The sequence below is a fragment of the Vulpes lagopus genome, chromosome 2, assembly GCF_018345385.1.
Source record: "Vulpes lagopus strain Blue_001 chromosome 2, ASM1834538v1, whole genome shotgun sequence".
NCBI lineage: Eukaryota > Metazoa > Chordata > Mammalia > Carnivora > Canidae > Vulpes > Vulpes lagopus.
In genome coordinates, this window is record NC_054825.1 from 26,771,506 (window position 1) to 26,791,939 (window position 20,434).

Sequence of the window (20,434 nt, forward strand, 5' to 3'; positions counted from 1 at the left end):
CCAAAGGCAGGCGCCAAACTGCTGCGCCACCCAGGGATCCCTACCTTACCTGCTTTTAAAAAAGTTCTAGGTAGCTGTGTTCTAGCCCTATTTGGGTTTCTTAGATCTAAATCTGTTGTCATTGCTTTCATTTAACTTTATTGATTATTCTTTGAATACCTTGTTGATGTCTTTTTTTTTTTTTTTTTTAAAGCCTTGATAAATTTGCTGAAGTTCCTTATGTCAAATGAGACTGTACTTTTGGCCAAACACAACATTTTTACATTAGCCCTTATGGTGAGTAACAACAACAACAAAAATATTTCTTAAGGGGAGTGGGAGGTGCAGGCTTCTAATAATGGAAAGAATAAGTCGTGGGGATTAAAGGTACAGAATAGGGAGTATAGTTAATGGTGTTGTAACGGTGTTACATGGTGACGGACGGTAGCTCTACTTGTGAGCATAGCACAATATAAAGACTTGTTGAATCACTGTGTTATACACCTGAAACTAATGTAATATGTGTCAACTGTACTTCAACTAAAAACATTTTTTTTTCCTTTTTCTGAAGCCATACCCAAAGACAGATGGGCCAGGTTGAAACAGGAGCTGGTATTTCTGGCAGCTATGGCATAGGGGAGCCAGGCCTTTATTTTCCTTTTGGATTTGAATCTCTAGACTGGCGCTCCCTACTCTTCCCTCTCACCCATATCTTTGGCAAACTTGAGATTCTTTCATGAGAGTGTATTTTCTGGCAGGGGCAGGTATGGGTCAGATCTCTGTGAGCCTTGGTCCCTGGTGAGAGACTGTACTAGACTACTATAGTCTCTGTGTTGATACAGAGCGAAGCCTCTGGAGGTGTCCCAGCCAGATGAATGGTTTGATCATAGCTGTACTTGGTTTCAGAGGGACAGTACAGACGCCTGTTTATCTGAGTGGTTATTTAGAGCAGAAGGAAGGGATTATGCTTTTTGACTGTCTTCTTAGAAGGTTACCCAATGTGTTCATAAAAGTTTAACATATGAGGGGGAAAAGCCCTGATTTGTAGCATTTGTGGATTTCTGTGGTAAAACTACTCCCATCATGGCCAATTTCAAGCTAACAATGTGCCATTGTTGAATGCAGAGCTGGGGAGATGAGCAGTAACATACCATTATATGATAGTTCCACGACACAGATATAATTAATGAAAATTAATCTCAAGAACATAAATAATACTAAAAGATAAAAAATAATTAGGAAGTTATGAATTTGAGTATTCATTTTAATACAATTTATTGAATTGTAAGTTTATATGTTAGTTTATAATAATGGCTTTGTTAAACAACCAGCTCATAAAATTCCTGAAAATTTAACAGTCAGTTCTGTTAAAGCCAGTAAGAACTGGCTACAACATACTACTGACAGTACCCTGCTGGTCTTCATAGAGTGATGCCTGTGTATGGGGTTTCGCTTCTTTTTTAGATTGTGAACCTATTTAATATGTTTATCACATATGGCGACACATTCCTGCCTACTCCCAGCAGCTATGATGAACTGTACTATGAAATTATCCGCATGCACCAGAGCTTTGACAACCTCTACTCTATGGGTAAGCTGTCTTTTCTTTTTACTCCCCTCTCCCTATCTGCTGTGATTTTTGGCATGTAAGGAGAAAAGACTACAAAAGATTCTCTTCTAGTTGCTTGGTGCCCTGCTTGGCATCGAAATATAGAAGTCTTTTCTCAGGCAATAGGAAGTTATATGTAGAATGCTTTGGGGAACTCAAAATTCATCTCAGTAGAAAGCTGGTTAGCAGCCCTATAGCCCTTATGTTTGTGTGTGAGAGAGAGAATATGGAGGCTTGTGGATTTAGTGGCTGCCAGTGAGATGGGAGTGAGAGAGTGGGTGGAAATTGACAGCAGCAACTAGAAGAGCTTGGATCCCAAAGGAACATTGTGTGATTTGAAAAGGTACAGGATTTTAAAGAGTTTTAATGTAGCTATGTATTTTTAGCAAAACCTACAAGAAGAAGTGGGCATTAGATAAAAATCTTTCTTGCAAACCATTTGGGAATTGGCTCAGTGAAAATTTACTCTGTGGCCATAGTAAATATAACTTATTTCTGAAAGAGAACATGTATCCCTGTAAATTTGAGTGAAAAGTCTACAAACCTACCTAGAGTTTGAAAGGTCAGGAAAGGTTTCTGTAGATTGCACAGAAACAGAAAGCTCCTCACTAAAACTATTAAGAAAACTCTCACTAGCTTATTGAGGTACAATTGATATATAATAAACTGCACTTATTTAAAGTATACAATTTTTGTTAAGTTTTGACATACATATGTACATGAAGCTTTCACTACAATCAAGATAATGAACATATCCATCCCTTTCCAAAGTTTTCTTGTATCTCTTTATGTCCTTCCTACAATCTCTTACCACCTCTATCACTTGCTTTCTATCTCTGGGCAATGCCAGTCAGCTTTCTTTCACTACAGATTGGTTTGCTTTATCCCTTTTGTTGAGACTATTTGTGAAAACTCTCTCCTGTATCATGTGAAAATTGGAGGGGGTTTGGAACAAGTACTAGAAGAAAGGATAGAAGCAAACAGTGGAAAAGAAGAATTACCTAGGAGGAGAATATTTTTTTCTAATACATTTTCTTTTTTAGAGCAGTAGAGGAAGACTTTTAAGAGCCACAAATAGCTTTGCAATGATGTTTTTTTTTTTTTTAATTATTTATTTATTCATGAGAGACAGAGAGAGAGAGAGAGAAGCAGACACAGGCAGAGGGAGAAGCAGGCTCCATGCAGGGAGCCTGACGTGGGACTCGATCCGGGATCTCCAGGATCAGGCTCTGGGTTGAAGGCAGCGCTAAACCACTGAGCCACCCGGGCCACCCCTGCAATGATGTTTTAGGCAGTGGGAGGAGGGCCTTGTATTAGTAGGATGTTTTCACCTGCAGGTATCAAAAAACTCTGACTTAAACTACCTTGAACAATAGGGAAATTATTTCACTTTGTAAGAATTCTAAGGAATGATGGTTCCAGAAAGGTGTGATCTGATGCTTAACAGTGTTTGCAAGGACCCAGGTGTTTTCTTTCTCCACTCTCTCAGTATAATAGTTTTAGCATCAGGTCAACAAGTTCCCTGAGAATAGCAAGTTCCAGTTGTCGTATCAAGACTCATGGTCTCTTTTTTTAGGAGCTAGGAAGTCTTGAGAGAACGCTCTAGCAGATTTCTATTGCCAAATATGCTCAGTGTTCCTTACATGGTTTGTATCTACCCAGCTTTACCAATATTCTTGTTTTTGAGATCGTAGACTTTTTTTTCCGAGGGTGAAGAGCTGCCCTAGAGGCCTTAGCATCCATTGTTAGGTGAATAAAGATGTTTTTCAGTGAGGAAAGGAAGTAGAGTTGGAGTGGGGGAGATGTTTTATAGAAGCCTGACATACCTACTCAGTTGGCCATGTGCATAGTCAAATGAGGTAAGCCCTTATAGCTACAGCAGCAAGATATGAGAGCATATCTGGGCATGCTCAAATCTGCCAAGGGAGAGCACAGATAGGAAAATTTAAAATGTCACTAACTGAAACACAACAGAACATATTTCAGTGTTTTCCATTTTGTATAAAGTATGATGGAAAAATATTTAGTTTTTTAAGTCAGGTTTTTTAAGTTATAATTTACATGTATGGTAAAATTCACCGTCTTTAATATACAGTTCTGAGTTTTGATAAATGTGTATAGAAAAAAGTCTACAATCTCAAAAACAAGGATATTGGTAAAGCTGGGTAGATGCAAACCATGTAAGGAACACTGAGCACATTTGGCAATAGAAATCTGCTAGAGGGATCTCATGAAGACTTCCTAGCTCCTAAAAAAAGAGACCATGAGTCTTGATACGACAACTGGAACTTGGTATTCTCAGCTCTCATATCTTGCTGCTGTAGCTGCAATAGGCCCGCTAAACCGCTGAGCCACCCAGGCTGCCCTCATTATGGTTTTAATTTGTATTTCCCAAATGAATAATGATGTTGAACATCTTTCCTATTGTTATTTGCCATCTTCTTTGGTTTTGAAGATCTTTTGCCTATTAAAAAAAAACATTGCATACTCATGTTCATGGCAACATTTTTTATAATAGCCAAAAGATGAAAGCAACACAAATGGCCACTAAAGGATGAATGGATAAGTAAAATGTGGTGTATACATTGAATGGAATACTATGCAGTCTTTAAAAGGAAGGGAGGGGCAGCCCAGGTGGCTCAGCAGTGTATCACTGCCTTTAGCCTAGGGCGTCATCCTGGAGACCTGGGATCGAGTCCCATGTCGGGCTCCCTGCATGGAAGCCTGCTTCTCCCTCTATCTGTATCTCTGCCTCTTTCTCTTTCAGTGTCTCTCACGAATAAATAAATAAAATAAAATATAAAAAATAAAATATAAAATAAAATGGAAGGCAGTCTGTTATATGCTACAGTGTGGATGAATGTTGAGAACATCATGCTAAGTGAAATAAGCAAGTCACAAAAGGACAATACTGTATGGTCCCATTTATGTGAGATATCTAAAGTAGTCAAATTTGTAGATACAGAAAGTAGAATGGTGGTTACCAAGGGATGGGGGAGGGTGCAAAGGAAGTTATTTAACAACTAGGACTTCACTTCTGCAAGGAAAAAAGGTTCTGCAAATCTGTTTTGCAACAATGTAAGTGTGCTTAACACTATGGAACAATACACTTAAAAATGGCTAAGACGGTAGAAGGTAAATTTTATATGTGTTTTTTTCTACCACACACACAAACTAAACTCTAGACTTTATTTGGATTCTACTACTTTTTCCTCTAATGTCCTTTCTGGATTCCAGAATTCTATCCATGTTACATTTAATTTTAATATCTCTTTAGTTTCTTACAGTCTGACAGTTTCTTAGTATTTCTTTGTTTTTCATGATTTTGACAGTTTTGAGGAGAATCTTCCTCAATTTTGTCTGTCTCATGATTTATTCAGGGTTGGACTGGGGTTCTGGGTTTTCAGGAAGAATGCCACAAAGTCAAAGTGGCCTTTTCATCACATTTAGGTATATGTTATTAACCTTTATCGCTAACCCATTATTTAGAGTTCTTCTTTAAGGAGAAATGGTTGTTTGATTTTTTAATTTTGAGATGTGAGATTTCTCACATGTGTGTGTATGATTTATTTTTTATTTTATTTAAATTCAATTAATTAACATATAATGTATTATTGGTTTTAGGCATAGAGGTCAGTGATTCATCAGTCATAATAATTTTGAGATGTGAGATTTCTCACATGTGTGTGTATGATTTATTTTTTATTTTATTTAAATTCAATTAATTAACATATAATGTATTATTGGTTTTAGGCATAGAGGTCAGTGATTCATCAGTCATATAATAACGCAGTGCTCATTACATCACGTGCCCTCCTTAATGTTCATTACCCAGTCACCCCGTCCTTCCACCTTCCTCCCCTCTAGCAACCCTATGATTTGTTTGTTTCCTATGATTAAGAGTTTCTTATGGTTTATCTTCCGCTCTGATTTTGTCTGTTTTATTTTTTTCCTCTCTTCCCCTATGATCCTCTGTTTTGTTTCTTAAATTCCACAACAGTGAGATCATATGATAATTGTCTTTCTCTAGTTAACTTATTTCACTTAGCAAAATATCATCTAGTTCAGTCCATATTATTGCAAATGGAAAGATTTCTTTTGATGACTGAGTAAAGTCCATTTTGTGTGTGTGTGTGTGTGTGTGTGTGTGTGTGTGTGTGTGTATCCCACATCTTTATCCATTCACCTGTTGGTAAACATTTGGGCTCTTTCCCTGGTTTGGCTATTGTGGACATTGCTACTATAAACATTGGGATGCAGGTGCCCCTTCAGATCACTACATTTGTGTCTTTGTGGTAAATACCCAGTAGTGCAATTGGTGGGTCATAAGGTAGTTCTATATTTTCAGTTTTTTGAGGAACCTCCATACTGTTTTCCAGAGTGGCTGCACCAGCTTGCATTCCCACCACCAGTGTAAGAGGATTCCCCTTTCTCCTCATGTGTGCCAGCATCTGTCATTTCCTGACTTGTTAATTTTAGCCATTCTGACTGTTGTGAGGTTTTATCTCATTGTGGTTTTGATTTGTATTTCCTTGATGGTGAGCATTTTTTCATGTGTCTGTTGGTCATTTGTATGTCTTCTTTGAAGAAATGTCTATTTTGCACACTGGTCCTTTATTGGTTATGTGTTTTACAAATATTTTCTTTCAGATTGTAGCTTGTATTTTCATTTTCTTAATGTCTTTCAAAGACTTTTTTTTTAAAAAGATTTTTATTAATTTAAGAGAGAGAGAGCATGCATGAACTTGAGCAGGGGGAGGAGCAGAGGAGAACGGAGAGGGAGGGGAAAGAATCTTGAGTAGACTTCACACTTGAGCGCAGAGCCTGATGTGGGGCTCAGTCACACAACCCTGAGATCATGACCTGAACCAAAACCAAGAATTGGACAGTTAACTGACTGAGTGACCCAGGCACGCCATTTGTTTTTTCTTATCAAATAATGATACTTATTTTTCAGTCCCATCCGCCTATTAGGGAAAGATTTTTGTTATAATACACCTAGCAGATTTCCATTTTTCTTGGTTGCAAACTACCAAAGAAGTTTTAAATTTTGAATAGTTTATTAATTTTTTCTTTTATGGGTTTGTGCTTTTTGTGTAGTATCTAAGATATCTTTCTCTAACCCAAGGATAAAATTATTATTATCTCTCTTTTTTTTCTAGGAGTTTTATGGTTTTAGTACTTTATATTTAGATCTGAGATTCAGTTCAAGTTAATTTCTCTATATACTGCTAGGTTTGGATTGGGGTTCATGTTTTACATATGCAGGTCCACTTGTTTCAGCACCATTTGTTGAGTGGTGTTTCTCTATTGAATTGCTTTGTCAAAAATCAGTTGACTTTACATGTGTAAATATTCTATCCTGTTGCTGTATGTATCTTTCCTTTCACAAATAACACTGCCTTGATTACTATAAAAGTAATTCTTGAAAGCAGATAGTGTGAGTCCTTCAACTTTGTTCTTTTTTTAAAAGATTTTAAGTGTTTTTGTTTTATTTTAGAGAGCAAGAAAAAGAGAGTGAGTGTGAGGAGGAGGGACAGAGGGAGAGTGAGAGGGAGAAGGAGAGAAGAAGATTCCCTCCTGAGCACATAGCCTGATGCAGGGCTTGATTTCACAACCCTGAGATCATGACCTGAGCCAAAATCAAGAATTGGACACCTAACTAATTGAGCTACCCAGGCACCCCAGGATTTTTTTTTTGAAGATTTTACGGTAATCGTTACACCCAAAGTGGGACTTGAACTCACAGTCCTGAGATCAAGAGCCTCATGCTCCACTGACTGAGCTAGCTCCTCAGTTTTATTCTGTCTCAAAATTGTTTTGGCTATCTTAGATACTTTTTCATATGAATTTAAGTATATGTTTTTGTTAAAACCCTACTGGGATTTTAATTAAGATTAGGATGAATCTAGGAGCACCTGGGTGGCTCAGTCAGTTAAGTGTCTGCCTTCTGCTTGAGTCATGATCCCAGAGTCCTGGGATGGAGCCCCCACATTGGGCTCCCTGCTCAGCTGAGAATTTGCTTTTTCCCTCTTCCTTTGCCCCTCCCCCTGCATGTGTGCTCTCTCTCACGATCACTCTCAAATAAATAAAATCTTTTAAAAAAGATAAAAATTTTAAAATAGATTATGATGAATCTATAGATCATTTTTGGGAAAATTGACATCTTAATAATACAACTTATAGCCTGTGAACATTTATTGAAGTATTTGATTTTTCTAATCAAACATATTGCACATGCTGCACATATTTTATTAAATTTATCTCAAAGCATTTCATGGAATCTGGTGCTGTTGGAAATGGTATTTTTTAGAACTTCAATTTTTATTTGCTCATTGCTAATATATAGAAGCACTGTTGATTTCTGAATTTACTTTGTATCCTGTCATCTTGCTAAACTCACTAGATTTAGTAGCTTATAATCTTTTTAGAATTTTCTATGTAAACAGCTGTGTAGTTTGTAAATAAAAGAGTTTTATTCCTTTCGGGGCACCTGGGTGGCTCAGTTGGTTAAGTGTCTGCCTTTGGCTCAGGTCATGATCTCACAGTCTTGGGATCAAATCTCACATTGGGCTCCCTGCTCAGTGGAGAGTTTGCTGCTTTTCCCTCTCTCTACACCCCATTCCCTCACTCATGACCCCCCAAATAAATAAATAAAATATTTTTTAAATGAGTCTTATTCCTTTTATTCTAATCTGTATGCCTTTTATTTCTTTTTCTTGCCTTATTTCACTGGTTAGGACCTCCAGTAGCATATTACTTTATTTTATTTTTTAAAAGATTTTATTTTATTTATTCATGAGAGACACAAAGAGAGGCAGAGACATAGACAGAGGGAGAAGCAGACTCCCCATGGGGAGCCTAGTGCAGGACTCGATCCCAGGACCCTGGGATCACAACCTGAAGCAAAGGCAGACACTCAACCACTGAGCCACCCAGGTGCCCCTCCAGTAGTATATTAAATCAGAGTGGTGAGAATGGATATATTTGTCTTTTTTACAATCTTAAGATAATAAGGATTCAGTTATTCTTCATTAAGTATGATGTTAGCTATAGGTTTTTTCTTTTTTTTAAGGTTTTATTTGTTTATTCATGAGAGACACAGAGAGAGAGAGAGAGAGAGAGAGAGAGAGAGAGAGAGAGACAGGCAGAGGGAGAAGCAGGCTCCATGCAGGGAGCCTGATGTGGGACTCGATCCCGGGACTCCAGGATCACGCCCTGAGCCGAAGGCCGACATTCAACCACTGAGCCACCCAGGTGTCCCTGCTATGGGTTTTTTAATAGATGCCTTATCAGCTGAAGAGATTCCTTTTTGTTTCTAGTTGCCTGAGAGTTATTTTCATTAATGAATGTCAGATTCTGACATTTTAAAATTTTATCATAGGGATTGCCTGGATGGCTCAGTTAAGCATCTGACTCCTGATTTTGGCTCTGGTCATGATCTCAGGATCTTGGGATTGAGCCTTGCATTGGGCTCAGCACTCAGCGGGGATTGGCTTGAGTATTCTCTCCCTTTCCTTCTGCTCCCCTCCCATTTGTGCTCTCTCTCTCTCAAATAAATAAATCTTCTTATTTAATAGTTTCTACTGTTCTATCTTTAGGTTCACTGACTCCTGTGTCAGTCTATTCTGTTATTAAGCCCATCTAGTGAGTTTTTGTTTTACATAATATATGTACTTCTAAATGTTTCAATTGGTTTTCTTTTTTTAAAAATTTAAAATTATTTTAAAATTATTTTTTAGGTTTTTTTTATTTTTTTTATTTTTTTATTTTTTAGTTTTTTAAACAGATTTTATCCATTTATTCATGAGAGAGGCAGAGAGACCTAGGTAGAGGGAGAAGCAGGCTCCCTGTGTAGAGCCCTACTCAGGACTTGATCCCAGGGCCCCCGGAACATGACCTGAGCCAAAGGCAGATAGATGCTCAACTACTGGGCCACCCAGGTGCCCCTTTTTAAACTTTTAAAAAGATTTTATTTATTTATTTGACCAAGAGAGAAAGAGCAAAGCAATGGAGTGGCAGGCAAAGGGAGAGGGAGAAGCAGGCTCCCTGCTGATCAGGGAGCTGGATGTGGGGCTCAGTCCCAGGACCCTGGGATCATGACCTGAGCCGAAGGCAGATGCTTAACTGATTGAACCACCCAGGCACCCCTCTTTTTTATAATTTCAATTACTCTGCTGAGAAGTCCTATCTTACCATTCATGTAAGTGTGTATGCCTTTTTTTCATGGAATATAGTCAAAATAGTTGCTTTAAAGCCTTTGATAATTTTAAAGTGTGTCATTTCAGACATTTGTTTTTCTCTTGAGGATTGGTCACATTTTCCTCTTTTATTGTGTATTCTGATTCTTTGTATGTCCTGGTGCTTCATAAATTGAATAATTTTGGATTATATCTTAGACATTTTTAATGTTATGTTGTGTAGACTCTGGGTTCTATTATAATCCTCTGGAGATTGGTTTGTTTGGTATTAGGAGGCAGTCAACCCAGATGGGGTTAGACTGGAAGTTCCTTCTCACCTTCTGTGGGTTGTGGTTCTAATATTTGTTGAGTTTTCAGAACCTTTTCTGAGCTGCTTTGAATCTGGTCCACACATGTACCACTCAAGTGTTAGTCAGAGACTTGGTTCAGATATCCATTTAGTTCTTAAAGCTTTTGCTTTGCTGCCTGTATCTATCTGTTCCATGTTTATGTAAATTTTATATGCAGAATTCTCCTGATTTATCCAGGATTCTCTCTTTGTTCTCTGACCAGCAGAAGCTCCTTTTCCTGGTTTCTGTCTACAGAAAGGTGAGGTTTCTAGTGAAGTTTTAGCCATCCCACCAGCTTCTCCACCGTGTGTCTCTGTTAAAGCCTGAAAGAAAAATAGGAGAAAAGAAAATTTGAAACTCCTTCTGTGGATGTTTCTCCAGGGTTTGACTCCTTTCTGTAATCGGCCTGCTTATGCTTAATTTTTAGAGCCCCCAGATAGTTACTTTCTGTATTCAATACAGGATTATTAGCAATAAACAGCAAGAAAAAAAGAGGCAGTAGTGGATTTTTCTCTCCCATGCTTGAAATGGTACCTCACCTTCGTTTCCCCCTCCCACCGGTTTATTGAGAAATCATTGGCACACATCACTATGAAATCTAAGGCATACAGAATGATTGTTTGATTTACATATATAGTGAAATGATTGCCACAATAGGTTCAGCTAAAATTTATCTTTTCACATAGAATAAAAAGAAAAAAGGAAGAAAGGAAAAAATTCTTTTTTCCTTGTGATAAGATGTGTGTCAGGATTTATTCTCTTTCATAGGTTTCCTGTATATCATACAAAAAATGCTAGCTAAATCCTCATATTGTAAATTACATCCCTTATTTATCTTCTTTATCCTATAACTGAAATTTGTATCTTTTGACTACCTTTCTTCAATTCCTCTTCCCCCCACCCACCGTTTCTGGTAGCTACAAGTCTGATCTCTTTTTTCATGGGTTTGGTTTTTGTTTTGTTTTTATTTTTTATTTTTTATTTATTTTTTATTTTTTAAATTTTTTTAAATGTTTATTTATTTATGATAGTCACACACACAGAGAGAAAGAGAGAGAGAGAGAGAGAGAGAGAGGCAGAGACACAAGCAGAGGGAGAAGCAGGCTCCATGCACCGGGAACCCGACGTGGGATTCGATCCCGGGTGTCCAGGATCACGCCCTGGGCCAAAGGCAGGTGCCAAACCGCTGCGCCATCCAGGGATCCCTTGTTTTGTTTTTAGATTTCACATATAAGTAAGATCATACAGTATTTGTCTTTCTCTGTGTCACTTATTAACATAATGTCTTTAGGGTCTATCCATATTGTCACAAATAGGGTTTCCTTCTGTTTTTTTTTTTATTTTTATGATAGTCACAGAGAGAGAGAGAGAGGCAGAGACATAGGCTGAGGAATAAGCAGGCTTCATGCACCGGGAGCCCGATGTGGGATTCGATCCTGGGTCTCCAGGATCGTGCCCTGGGCCAAAGGCAGGTGCTAAACCACTGCGCCACCCAGGGATCCCTCCTTCTGTTTTATGGCTGAATAATATTCCATTGTGTGTGTGTGTGTGTGTGTGTGTGTGTGTGTGTGTATACATATATACACACATACCACAATTTTTTATTCATTCATCCATTGATAGTCATTTAGGTTGTTTCCATGTCTTGGCTATTATGAATGATGTTGCTGTGAACATGGGATTGCAAATATCTTTTCAAATTAGTGTTTTGGTTTTCTTTGGATAAATACCCAGAAATGGAATTGCTAGATCATATTGTAGTTTTACGTTTAATTTTTAAAGCATCCCTCATACCATTCTTTTTGGTGACTGTGTTAATTTACATTCCCACCAAAGTTCACGAGGGTTCATTTTTCTCTACTTTCTTGTCAACACTTGCTATTTCTTGTCTTTTTCATACTAGCCTTTCTGATGGGTGAGAGTGATATCATTGTGGTTTTGTGTTTTTTTTTTTTAAGATTTTATTTATTCATAGAGACAGAGAGAGAGGGGCAGAGACACGGGCAGAGGGAGAAGCAGGCTCCATTCAGGAAGCCTGATGTGGAACTTGATCCCAGGTCTCCAGGATCACACCCTCGGCTGCAGGTGTTTTGGCACTAAACTGCTGCGCCACCAGGGCTGCCCTCATTATGGTTTTGATTTGCATTTCCCTGATGAGTCATCGTGTTGAATATTTTTAAATATGTCCATTAGCCATCTATATGTCTTCTCAGAAAAACATCTATTCAAATCTTCCACTCATTTAATTGCATTGTTTGTTTTTTGGTGTTGAGTTTAGGAGATTTTTTTATTTTGGATATTAACCCCTTATCATATATATAATTTGCAAATGTCTTCTCCCATTTAGTAGGCTTGTTTTGTTGATATTTTCCTTCCTTCTCTATGCAAACGCATTTTATTTTTGTTATATTCCCAATTATTTATTCCTGCTTTTCCCCCCTTTGTCTGAGGAGACAGATCCAGAAAAATATTGCTAAGATTGATGTCCAGGAGTCTATTGCCTATATTTCCTTTTAGGAGTTTTATGGTTTCAGATTTTACATTTAGGTCTTTAATCCATTTTGAGTTTATTGTATATGCTATAAGGAAGTGTAGCCTTTTTTGCATGTAGCTGTCCAGTTTTCCCAACACCATTTATTGAAGAGACTCTCTCTTCTCCATTGTATATTCTTGCCTCCTTTGTCATAGATTAATAGATGTGATTTTATTTCTGGATTCTCTACTCTGTTTCATCGATCTATGTGTCTGATTTTGTGCTAGTTCCATGCTGTTTTGGTTACTATAGCTTCTTAGTATAGTTTGAAATCTGGGGGCATGATATCTCCAGGTTTGTTCTTCTTTCTCAAGATTTCTGTGGCTATTCAGGATCTTTTGTGGTTCCATACAAATTTTATGATTATTTGCTCTATTTCTGTGAAAAGTGCTGTTGGTATTTCGATAGGGATTGCAGTGAATTTCTTTTTTTTTTTTTTTAAGATTTATTTATTTATTTATGATAGACAGAGAGAGAGAGAGAGAGAGAGAGAGAGAGAGAGAGGCAGAGACACAGGAGGAGGGAGAAGCGGGCTCCATGCCGGGAACCCGACGTGGGACTCCATCCCGGGACTCCCGGATAGCGCCCTGGGCCAAAGGCAGGCGCTAAACCGCTGAGCCACCCAGGGATCCCCCTGCAGTGAATTTCTATATTGCTTTGGGTAGTATGGCCATTTTTAACAATATAAATTCTATGAGCAGGGATATCTTTCTATTTATTTATGTCATCTTCAGTTTCTTTCACCAGTGTCTTATAGTTCTCAGAGTCCCAGGTGTTTCACCTCTTAAATTTACTTGTAGGTATTTTAATCTTTTTGATGCCATTGTAAATGGGATTACTTTCTTAATTTCTCTAATTGTTGGTTATTAGTGAATGGAGACAGCAGATTTCTGTATATTAATTTTGTATCTTACTGCTTTACTGAATTCATTTATCAGTTCTAATAGTTTTTAGTGGAGTCTTTAGTGTTTATATATATAGTATCATGTCATATGCAAACAGTGACAATTCTACTTTTTCTTCCCGATTTGGATGTCTCTTCTGTATTTTTTAATATGCTGTTGATCTCATTAATCTTAGCTCATTTTATCCTGTGTAGTTTGCAGTTCAGAAGGTTTTTTTCTTCCCTGCAAGTTCCTTTTGGACTTCTTTTTTAATATGTCCATTTCTTTCCTCATTGTATTTTTCTCAATCTTCCTGAGAATACAGAGCATATTTACACTAGTTGTTTTATTTATTTATTTTTTAAGATTTTATTTATTCATGAGACACAGAGAGAGGCAGAGACATAGGCAGAGGGAGAAGCAGGCTCCCTGCGGGGAGCCTTACACGGGATTGGATCCCAGGACCCTGGGATCATGACCTGAGCCAAAGGCAGTCGCTCAACCATTGAGCCACCCAGGTGCCCCTACACTAGTTGTTTTATGGATATGTTTTATGAATGTCTTTTTCTGTTAATTCTGCTAGTTTTTCTTCATGTTTAGATCTGTTTCTATTGGCTGGTTTTTCTCTTGCTTATTGGTTATATTTTTATGCTGCTTTGAATGCCTGGTAATTTTTAAATTGGATTTTAGACATTGTGATTTTAATGTTGTTAGTGCTAGATTTTGTTATTTTATATAATGTTAAACTTTGTTTTAGAATGGGTTTTGTTATTTGGAATCAGTTTTATCCTTTCAGGTTTGCATTTAAGAGTTTTCAGGGGAGGTTGGGAGCAATCTTTAATATAGGCTAATTTGGCCCCATTACTAGTACAATATCCATCTGCAGACTCTGTCTGAAAACCAATGTATGAGTAGATCTTTCTACTCTTACTGGTGGAAAGACAAATTATTTTATTGTGGAGTCTTACATGAGCTTTACAATTTCTTTTCCTTTCCAGTGTTTTTTTGTGCCCAGCCTTGAGTATTTTCCTCTTCTCTATATACAGATCAATATTCAGCTAAGAGGATCCCTCTACACACCTCCAGAGTTCCCTGTTGAACACCCTCTTCTGCAGTACTCTGCCCCATTCTAGGTGCCTTGGCCTCTCTAAGTGTTGATCTCTATGTCTTTGGCTTGGCAAGACTTCTGGGTTCTGTTTAGGTTCTTCCTCCCTGCCCCACATGCTAGAAACTTCTCCATGCAGTAAGCTGGGGTAATCATAGGGCTCCCCTTGTTTTTTTTCTTCAGGGATCACAGTTCTGTATGCCTGTTGTCCAGTATCTTTTATTTTTAATCTTTATTTTTTTAATTTATTTTTAAAGGTTTATTTATTTATTTATTAATGAGAGACACAGAGAGAGAGAGACAGAGACACAGGCAGAGGGAGAAGCAGGCTCCATGCAGGGAGTCTGAAGTGGGACTCAATCCCAGGTCTCCAGGATCACACCCTGGGCTGAAGGTGGTGCTAAACCGCTGAACCACCCGGGCTGCCCTGTTGTCCAATATCTTGTAGATGTTGTTTCATTTGTTCTGTCCAGTGTTCTGTCATTTGAGGTAGGAGGGTAAATTATGTCTTGTTCTCCTGTCATGGCTAGAAAAGGAAGGCTCACTGAAACATTTTTGATAAAAGCACACATTTAATACTTGTATGACATTAATTTACTGCAGTCAAGTCCACTGAATAGGAAGGCTCTCCAAAGAAGCTGCCCTGAACCATAAATGATACCATATTTTTTTTTTTAATTTTTTAAATTTTTTTAAATTTTTTTTTTTTTTTAATTTATGATAGTCACAGAGAGAGAGAGAGAGAGAGAGAGAGAGGCAGAGACACAGGCAGAGGGAGAAGCAGGCTCCATGCACCGGGAGCCCGATGTGGGATTCGATCCCGGGTCTCCAGGATCGCGCCCTGGGCCAAAGACAGGCGCCAAACCGCTGCGCCACCCAGGGATCCCTGATACCATATTTTAAACTGTATACCATATTTTAAACTGTTTTTTTTTTTATTTAAAAAAAGATAATTACAAATACTAAAGAAAAAGCAAGATGGAAAGATTAAAAATTTTTACATTCTTCCCTTTCTAGTGCTACCATTGGTTTCATAGCAGTATATTAGCCTATGTGAATGCATAGTTTTACCTAGTTATACTCATGTTATCCTTCTGTTTTGTGTTTTTTAAAACATATGTCATATGGGCAGTCCCGGTGGCTCAGAGGTTTAGCGCCGCCTTCAGCCCAGGGCCTGATCCTGGAGACCCGGGATCAAGTCCCACATCAGGCTCCCTGCATGGAGCCTGCTTCTCCCTCTGCCTGTGTCTCTGCCTCTCTCGCTCTCTCTCTCTCTCTCATGAATAAATAAATAAAATCTAAAAACAAAGTCATATTCTTTTTTTTTTTTTGTAATTTTCTTAAGTCTTTCTGTCTTATTTTGTACAATGTAGGTATAGTTTATTTAACCATTCTTTTCATGGAAATTATGGTTGTTTCCAGTTTTTACTATTATAAAAATGTATAATACGGCTGTGTATATGTTACACATACATATGTAGTAAATTATTACTACATAATTTACTACATAAATGATTACCTTAACTTGAGGCTTTTAGGGAATTTTGAAATAATTTTGTGTTTAAATTTGGTAACAAAAAAGAATGTAAAAGCCTATGGCATTTCCAAGGGAATGCAGTAATGAGGTCATCTGGTGCCTGTTCACTAAGGAACAGAGCTGACAGAATGTTACAGAGAAATAATCCATTGACAGAGTTAAATACCTCTCTGAGGAAGGACACGAAAATTCAGCTCAACTCCATAAATGTTTTGGTCCCTACCATCAGAGAATTTATGATCTAGTGGAGGATCTAGTGAAAAACACATCTAAGGAGTTTCACAGTTGAGTTGGTAAAGATACGTCTGACCTGCTGAAACAGTTGTGTTCATTGCACGACTAAATTTGCACGTACACTGAGTGAAACCGGATTGCAGGCTGAGGAGCTTTAACTTGGAACTATACCAACTTACCTGGCACTAAATCTTGTAAATTAGAAAAGCAGTGTTCTGATAATATGTTTTATTAAGGCTTCCATTGTCTCTTCCATAAAATTCTATGAATTTATGAAAATGAGGTGTTGCTAGAACAGATGCAGAGCAGCCAGATGAATTTTCTTTCTCTGTTACAGCCATAGGTCTTCCCTCTGATATAGCTGCTTCTGCTACTCCTTGCTAGAATACTGGCCAGGAATAGGTAGTGATGGTACTCAGGTATAAAGTTCCTAGGCACAGGTGCCTGGGTGGCTCAGCAGTTGAGCATCTGCCTTTGGCTCAGGGTATGATCCCACAGTCCCAGGATCAAGGCCTACTTCAGAATCCTTGTATGGAGCCTATTTCTCCCTCTGCTTGTGTCTCTGCCTCTCTCTCTCTGTCATGAATAAATAAATAAAATCAATAAATCAATAAAGTTCCTAGACAGATTGGTTCCACATTTCTTTTTTTTTTATTTTTTAAGATTTTATTTATTTATTCATGAAAGACACAGAGAGAGGCAGAGACACAGGCAGAGGGAGAAGCAGGCTCCCTGTGGAGAGCCTGAGAGGCTGATGTCAGACTCCACCCTCGAACTCCAGGATCACACCCTGAACTGTAAGGCAGATGCTCAACTGCTGACCTACCCAGGCATCCCCGTTCCACATTTCTTAATGTTTTTTGGGCTCCACTTTACTTCCTTTGGGAAAGTCTCAAATTCATTCATTTGTTTGGGAGGCCATTTATCTAAATAATAATAGCTAATATTTATACAGTGTTTATTATATGCCAGGTGCTGATCTAAGGTTTTATGTATATTAACATTTAATTTTCATAATAATCCTTTCATGTAAGTATTGCTATTATCTTAGTAAATGGCAGGGGCTGGAATTGGACTCTGACAGTTGACTTTAGGGTTCATACACATAACTACTTACTATAAGTACATGCTCTGGAGTCATACCCTCCAGGTTCAAATTCTAGCTCAGTTACATATAACTGCTTGAATGACTTAGATAATTGTCTCCTCTGAGCCTCAGTTTCCTCATCTTTATGCTATCTTGAATATAATCTAACTTTGTTCACTTCTGGGCACATAGTAAACTTGGCTCTTAATTATTTATTCCTTCATTAAAAACATAAACTTGGGGATACCTGGGTGGCTCAGCGTTGAGCATCTGCCTTCAGCTCAGGGCGTGATCCTGGAGTCCTGGGATTGAGTCCTATGTCAGGCTCCTTGCTTGGAGCCTGCTTCTCCTGTCTCTGCTTCTTTCTGTGTCTCTCATGAATAAGACTCTCATTCTCTCATGAGAATAAGCTTCTCCTGTCTCTGCCTCTTTCTGTGTCTCTCATGAATAAGATAAGAAAGTTTTATTTATTTATTTTTATTTTTTAAGATTTTGTTTATTCATAGAGACACACACACACACACACACACACAGAGAGAGAGAGAGAGAGAGAGAGAGAGAGAGAGAGGCAGAGAGAGAAGCAGGCTCCATACAGGAAGTCTGATGTGGGACTCGATCCCAGGTCTCCAGGACTACACCCCAGGCTGCAGGTGGTGCTAAACCGCTGTGCCACCAGGGCTGCCCCATTAAGGTAGTTTTAAACAGAACATTGGTGTAGGCTCTGTTTGGTTATTCTAATAATGCTATTTTGAGATGTGTCTTTATTCCTCATATTTGTGATTTTTTTTTTATTGGGGGTCTGACGATCTTTTTTCTTTTCTTCCTTATAGTCCTGAGGCTTTCTACCAATGCAGGCCAGTGGAAAGAAGCAGCTAGCAAGGTGACCCATGCATTGGTTAATATCAGGTACGGAATGAGAATTTACCTCTTTCAGAGTTCCTTGGCTTATCCTGAGGTTTATTGTACCTTTCTGAGTAGAGTGTGTTGAACACTACTGCTATTTTTAAGTCCTGATGTCTGTAGGAGTGGAAGAAATGTCATACTTGATCAAGAAAAGCAGGAGAACATGAGACTTTCATATTGTCATATTGAAATAGCTCACAGTGCAGTTCATGAATTTTCTTACCAAGATGGTTGCAAGCCCTTTTCAGGCGTCTTTGTTGCCAAAGTGTTTTCTGTGTATAGGCCATCTGAAAGCTTTTCTCTGAAATTTTTTTCTGCCATTCTCTGTGAGTTCAGTGAATGACTCATGGGGATCTGGAACTTTGACGTTTTGCTTTACATGGCTCTTTCTATTTGTGGTAAACAGAGGCAAATGGAGCTCATGGGGCTAAGTTATTTTAGGTTCCTTATGAAACAGCAAGGCAATTACAGAGTGCTATATGTATTGGATAAAATTGAGTCCGACTTGGAGTTTGGCTTAGGGTCTTGAGGAAATACCACACACTCACAGAAGTGAACTGTTTGTAAATGGAGAGAATATACTTTCAGTATCGTGAAATCTCAAGCTGACTTTCCTTATATTCCTCGTTCCCTTTGTGCCTATCATTTCCCATTTTCTCAACAGTTATTAAATTGTTCTTGCAAACAATTGAAAGATTAACACTTGAGTAGAAGAGGCAAACCCAGCAGATGGGGAAACTTGATTTAGCTCCAGATGTAAGCCTTGCCAGCCATTCCCAGCAATGGTAATGCACATCCACAACTTGGTATAGATTCCAATGTGTGGCAGAGCTGGGATTTAGTTTTTATTTCTGTATTTTTATTCTTTTCCTTTCCTTCTTTTTTATTTTCTCTCTCTCTCTTTTTTAAGGATAAAATGTCCTGTAGTGATTTACATTGGTATTTGGCACATCTGGGAACAGAGGAAGTGTGAAATGTGTGTGTTGGGAGAGCTGGAATGAGGGGGCATAGGGGTAAGATGTGCTAACAAGATTGCACTGAAGGTTGATCTGCCTTACCTGACCCCAGAGACATTTTGCTGCAAACACAGTTTTATAAATTTCACAAATGCATATCTGTACCTAGCAAATAAACCAGATACTATAGTGAGGCCTTATGATAAATGTAATTTTCTGTAAGAATCAGAAATTACAAACTGTCTTCTCCCAAATATCCCTTTGTGACCCAAGGGCAGTATGACAAATGTGGGTGTTTGAAAGAAGCTCCAGATTCTGGGCTAGAGTATGAAGTTCATATGGGCATAATTTATGTTGTGTTTATTTATTCATGTATTTACTTAGGCTTTCCAGGCAGCTCCTTTTCATCTGGGACCTGTTTCCTTGATCACATTCCTTTATGCTTGCTTTATTTCCTACTTTGTTGCTTTCCCTTTCAGTGGCTTCTGGCTTGGCTGCTGTCCTTATTCTTCCCAAGGGCTGTCAAACAGCTGATTTAAGCTTTTGGCCTATGCTTTTTGTGAATATTTTTGTGAATAGCCTGGAAAGGACTGGGCTGAACTTTGAGCAGATGCCTATAACCATGACTTTTTTCTTCTCTTTGCAAGTCTCCATCCGGCCTATACCTTCATTTTCATTCCTCACATTTCTTTGATGAACTTGCTGCATAGAATAATTAGATTATCTTCACTGTCACTAATGAATTAGACTTGGAGTATATGTCAAAAGTATCAAAGATCCAGTCAGTTTTCTCAAGAGATTGCAGGAAAAATGTGTTTGAATGTCAGTTATCCCACTAAAGCCAAATCAGGGCATAATACCAGTCAGGTAAGCCAGCTAAAGTTTACTTTTTTTTACTTTCTGACACTTATTTTCACTTAATAAGTGCTAAACTTTGTGTTCTTTTATATACTGTCTTCTTTAATATTCAAACTCTATAGAGTATATCATAAGCTTTTAAAAATACACCTTTTAGGGGATCCCTGGGTGGCGCAGAGGTTTGGAGCCTGCCTTTGGCCCAGGGCGCGATCCTGGAGA

At 38.2% G+C, this 20,434-nt stretch overlaps 1 protein-coding gene across 2 annotated transcripts in view; it reads left to right on the forward strand.

Annotated features, from left to right (window-relative positions):
• The window catches only part of ARMH3 (armadillo like helical domain containing 3), a 185,800-nt gene that overhangs the window by 80,889 nt on the left and 84,477 nt on the right, over positions 1 to 20,434 (forward strand). For both annotated transcript variants that reach the window (XM_041742921.1, XM_041742922.1), the window contains 3 exons: positions 194 to 276; positions 1,444 to 1,570; positions 18,329 to 18,404. In XM_041742921.1, coding sequence (XP_041598855.1) covers positions 194 to 276; positions 1,444 to 1,570; positions 18,329 to 18,404 — 286 coding nt within the window. The remainder of the gene's footprint in view (positions 1 to 193; positions 277 to 1,443; positions 1,571 to 18,328; positions 18,405 to 20,434) is intronic.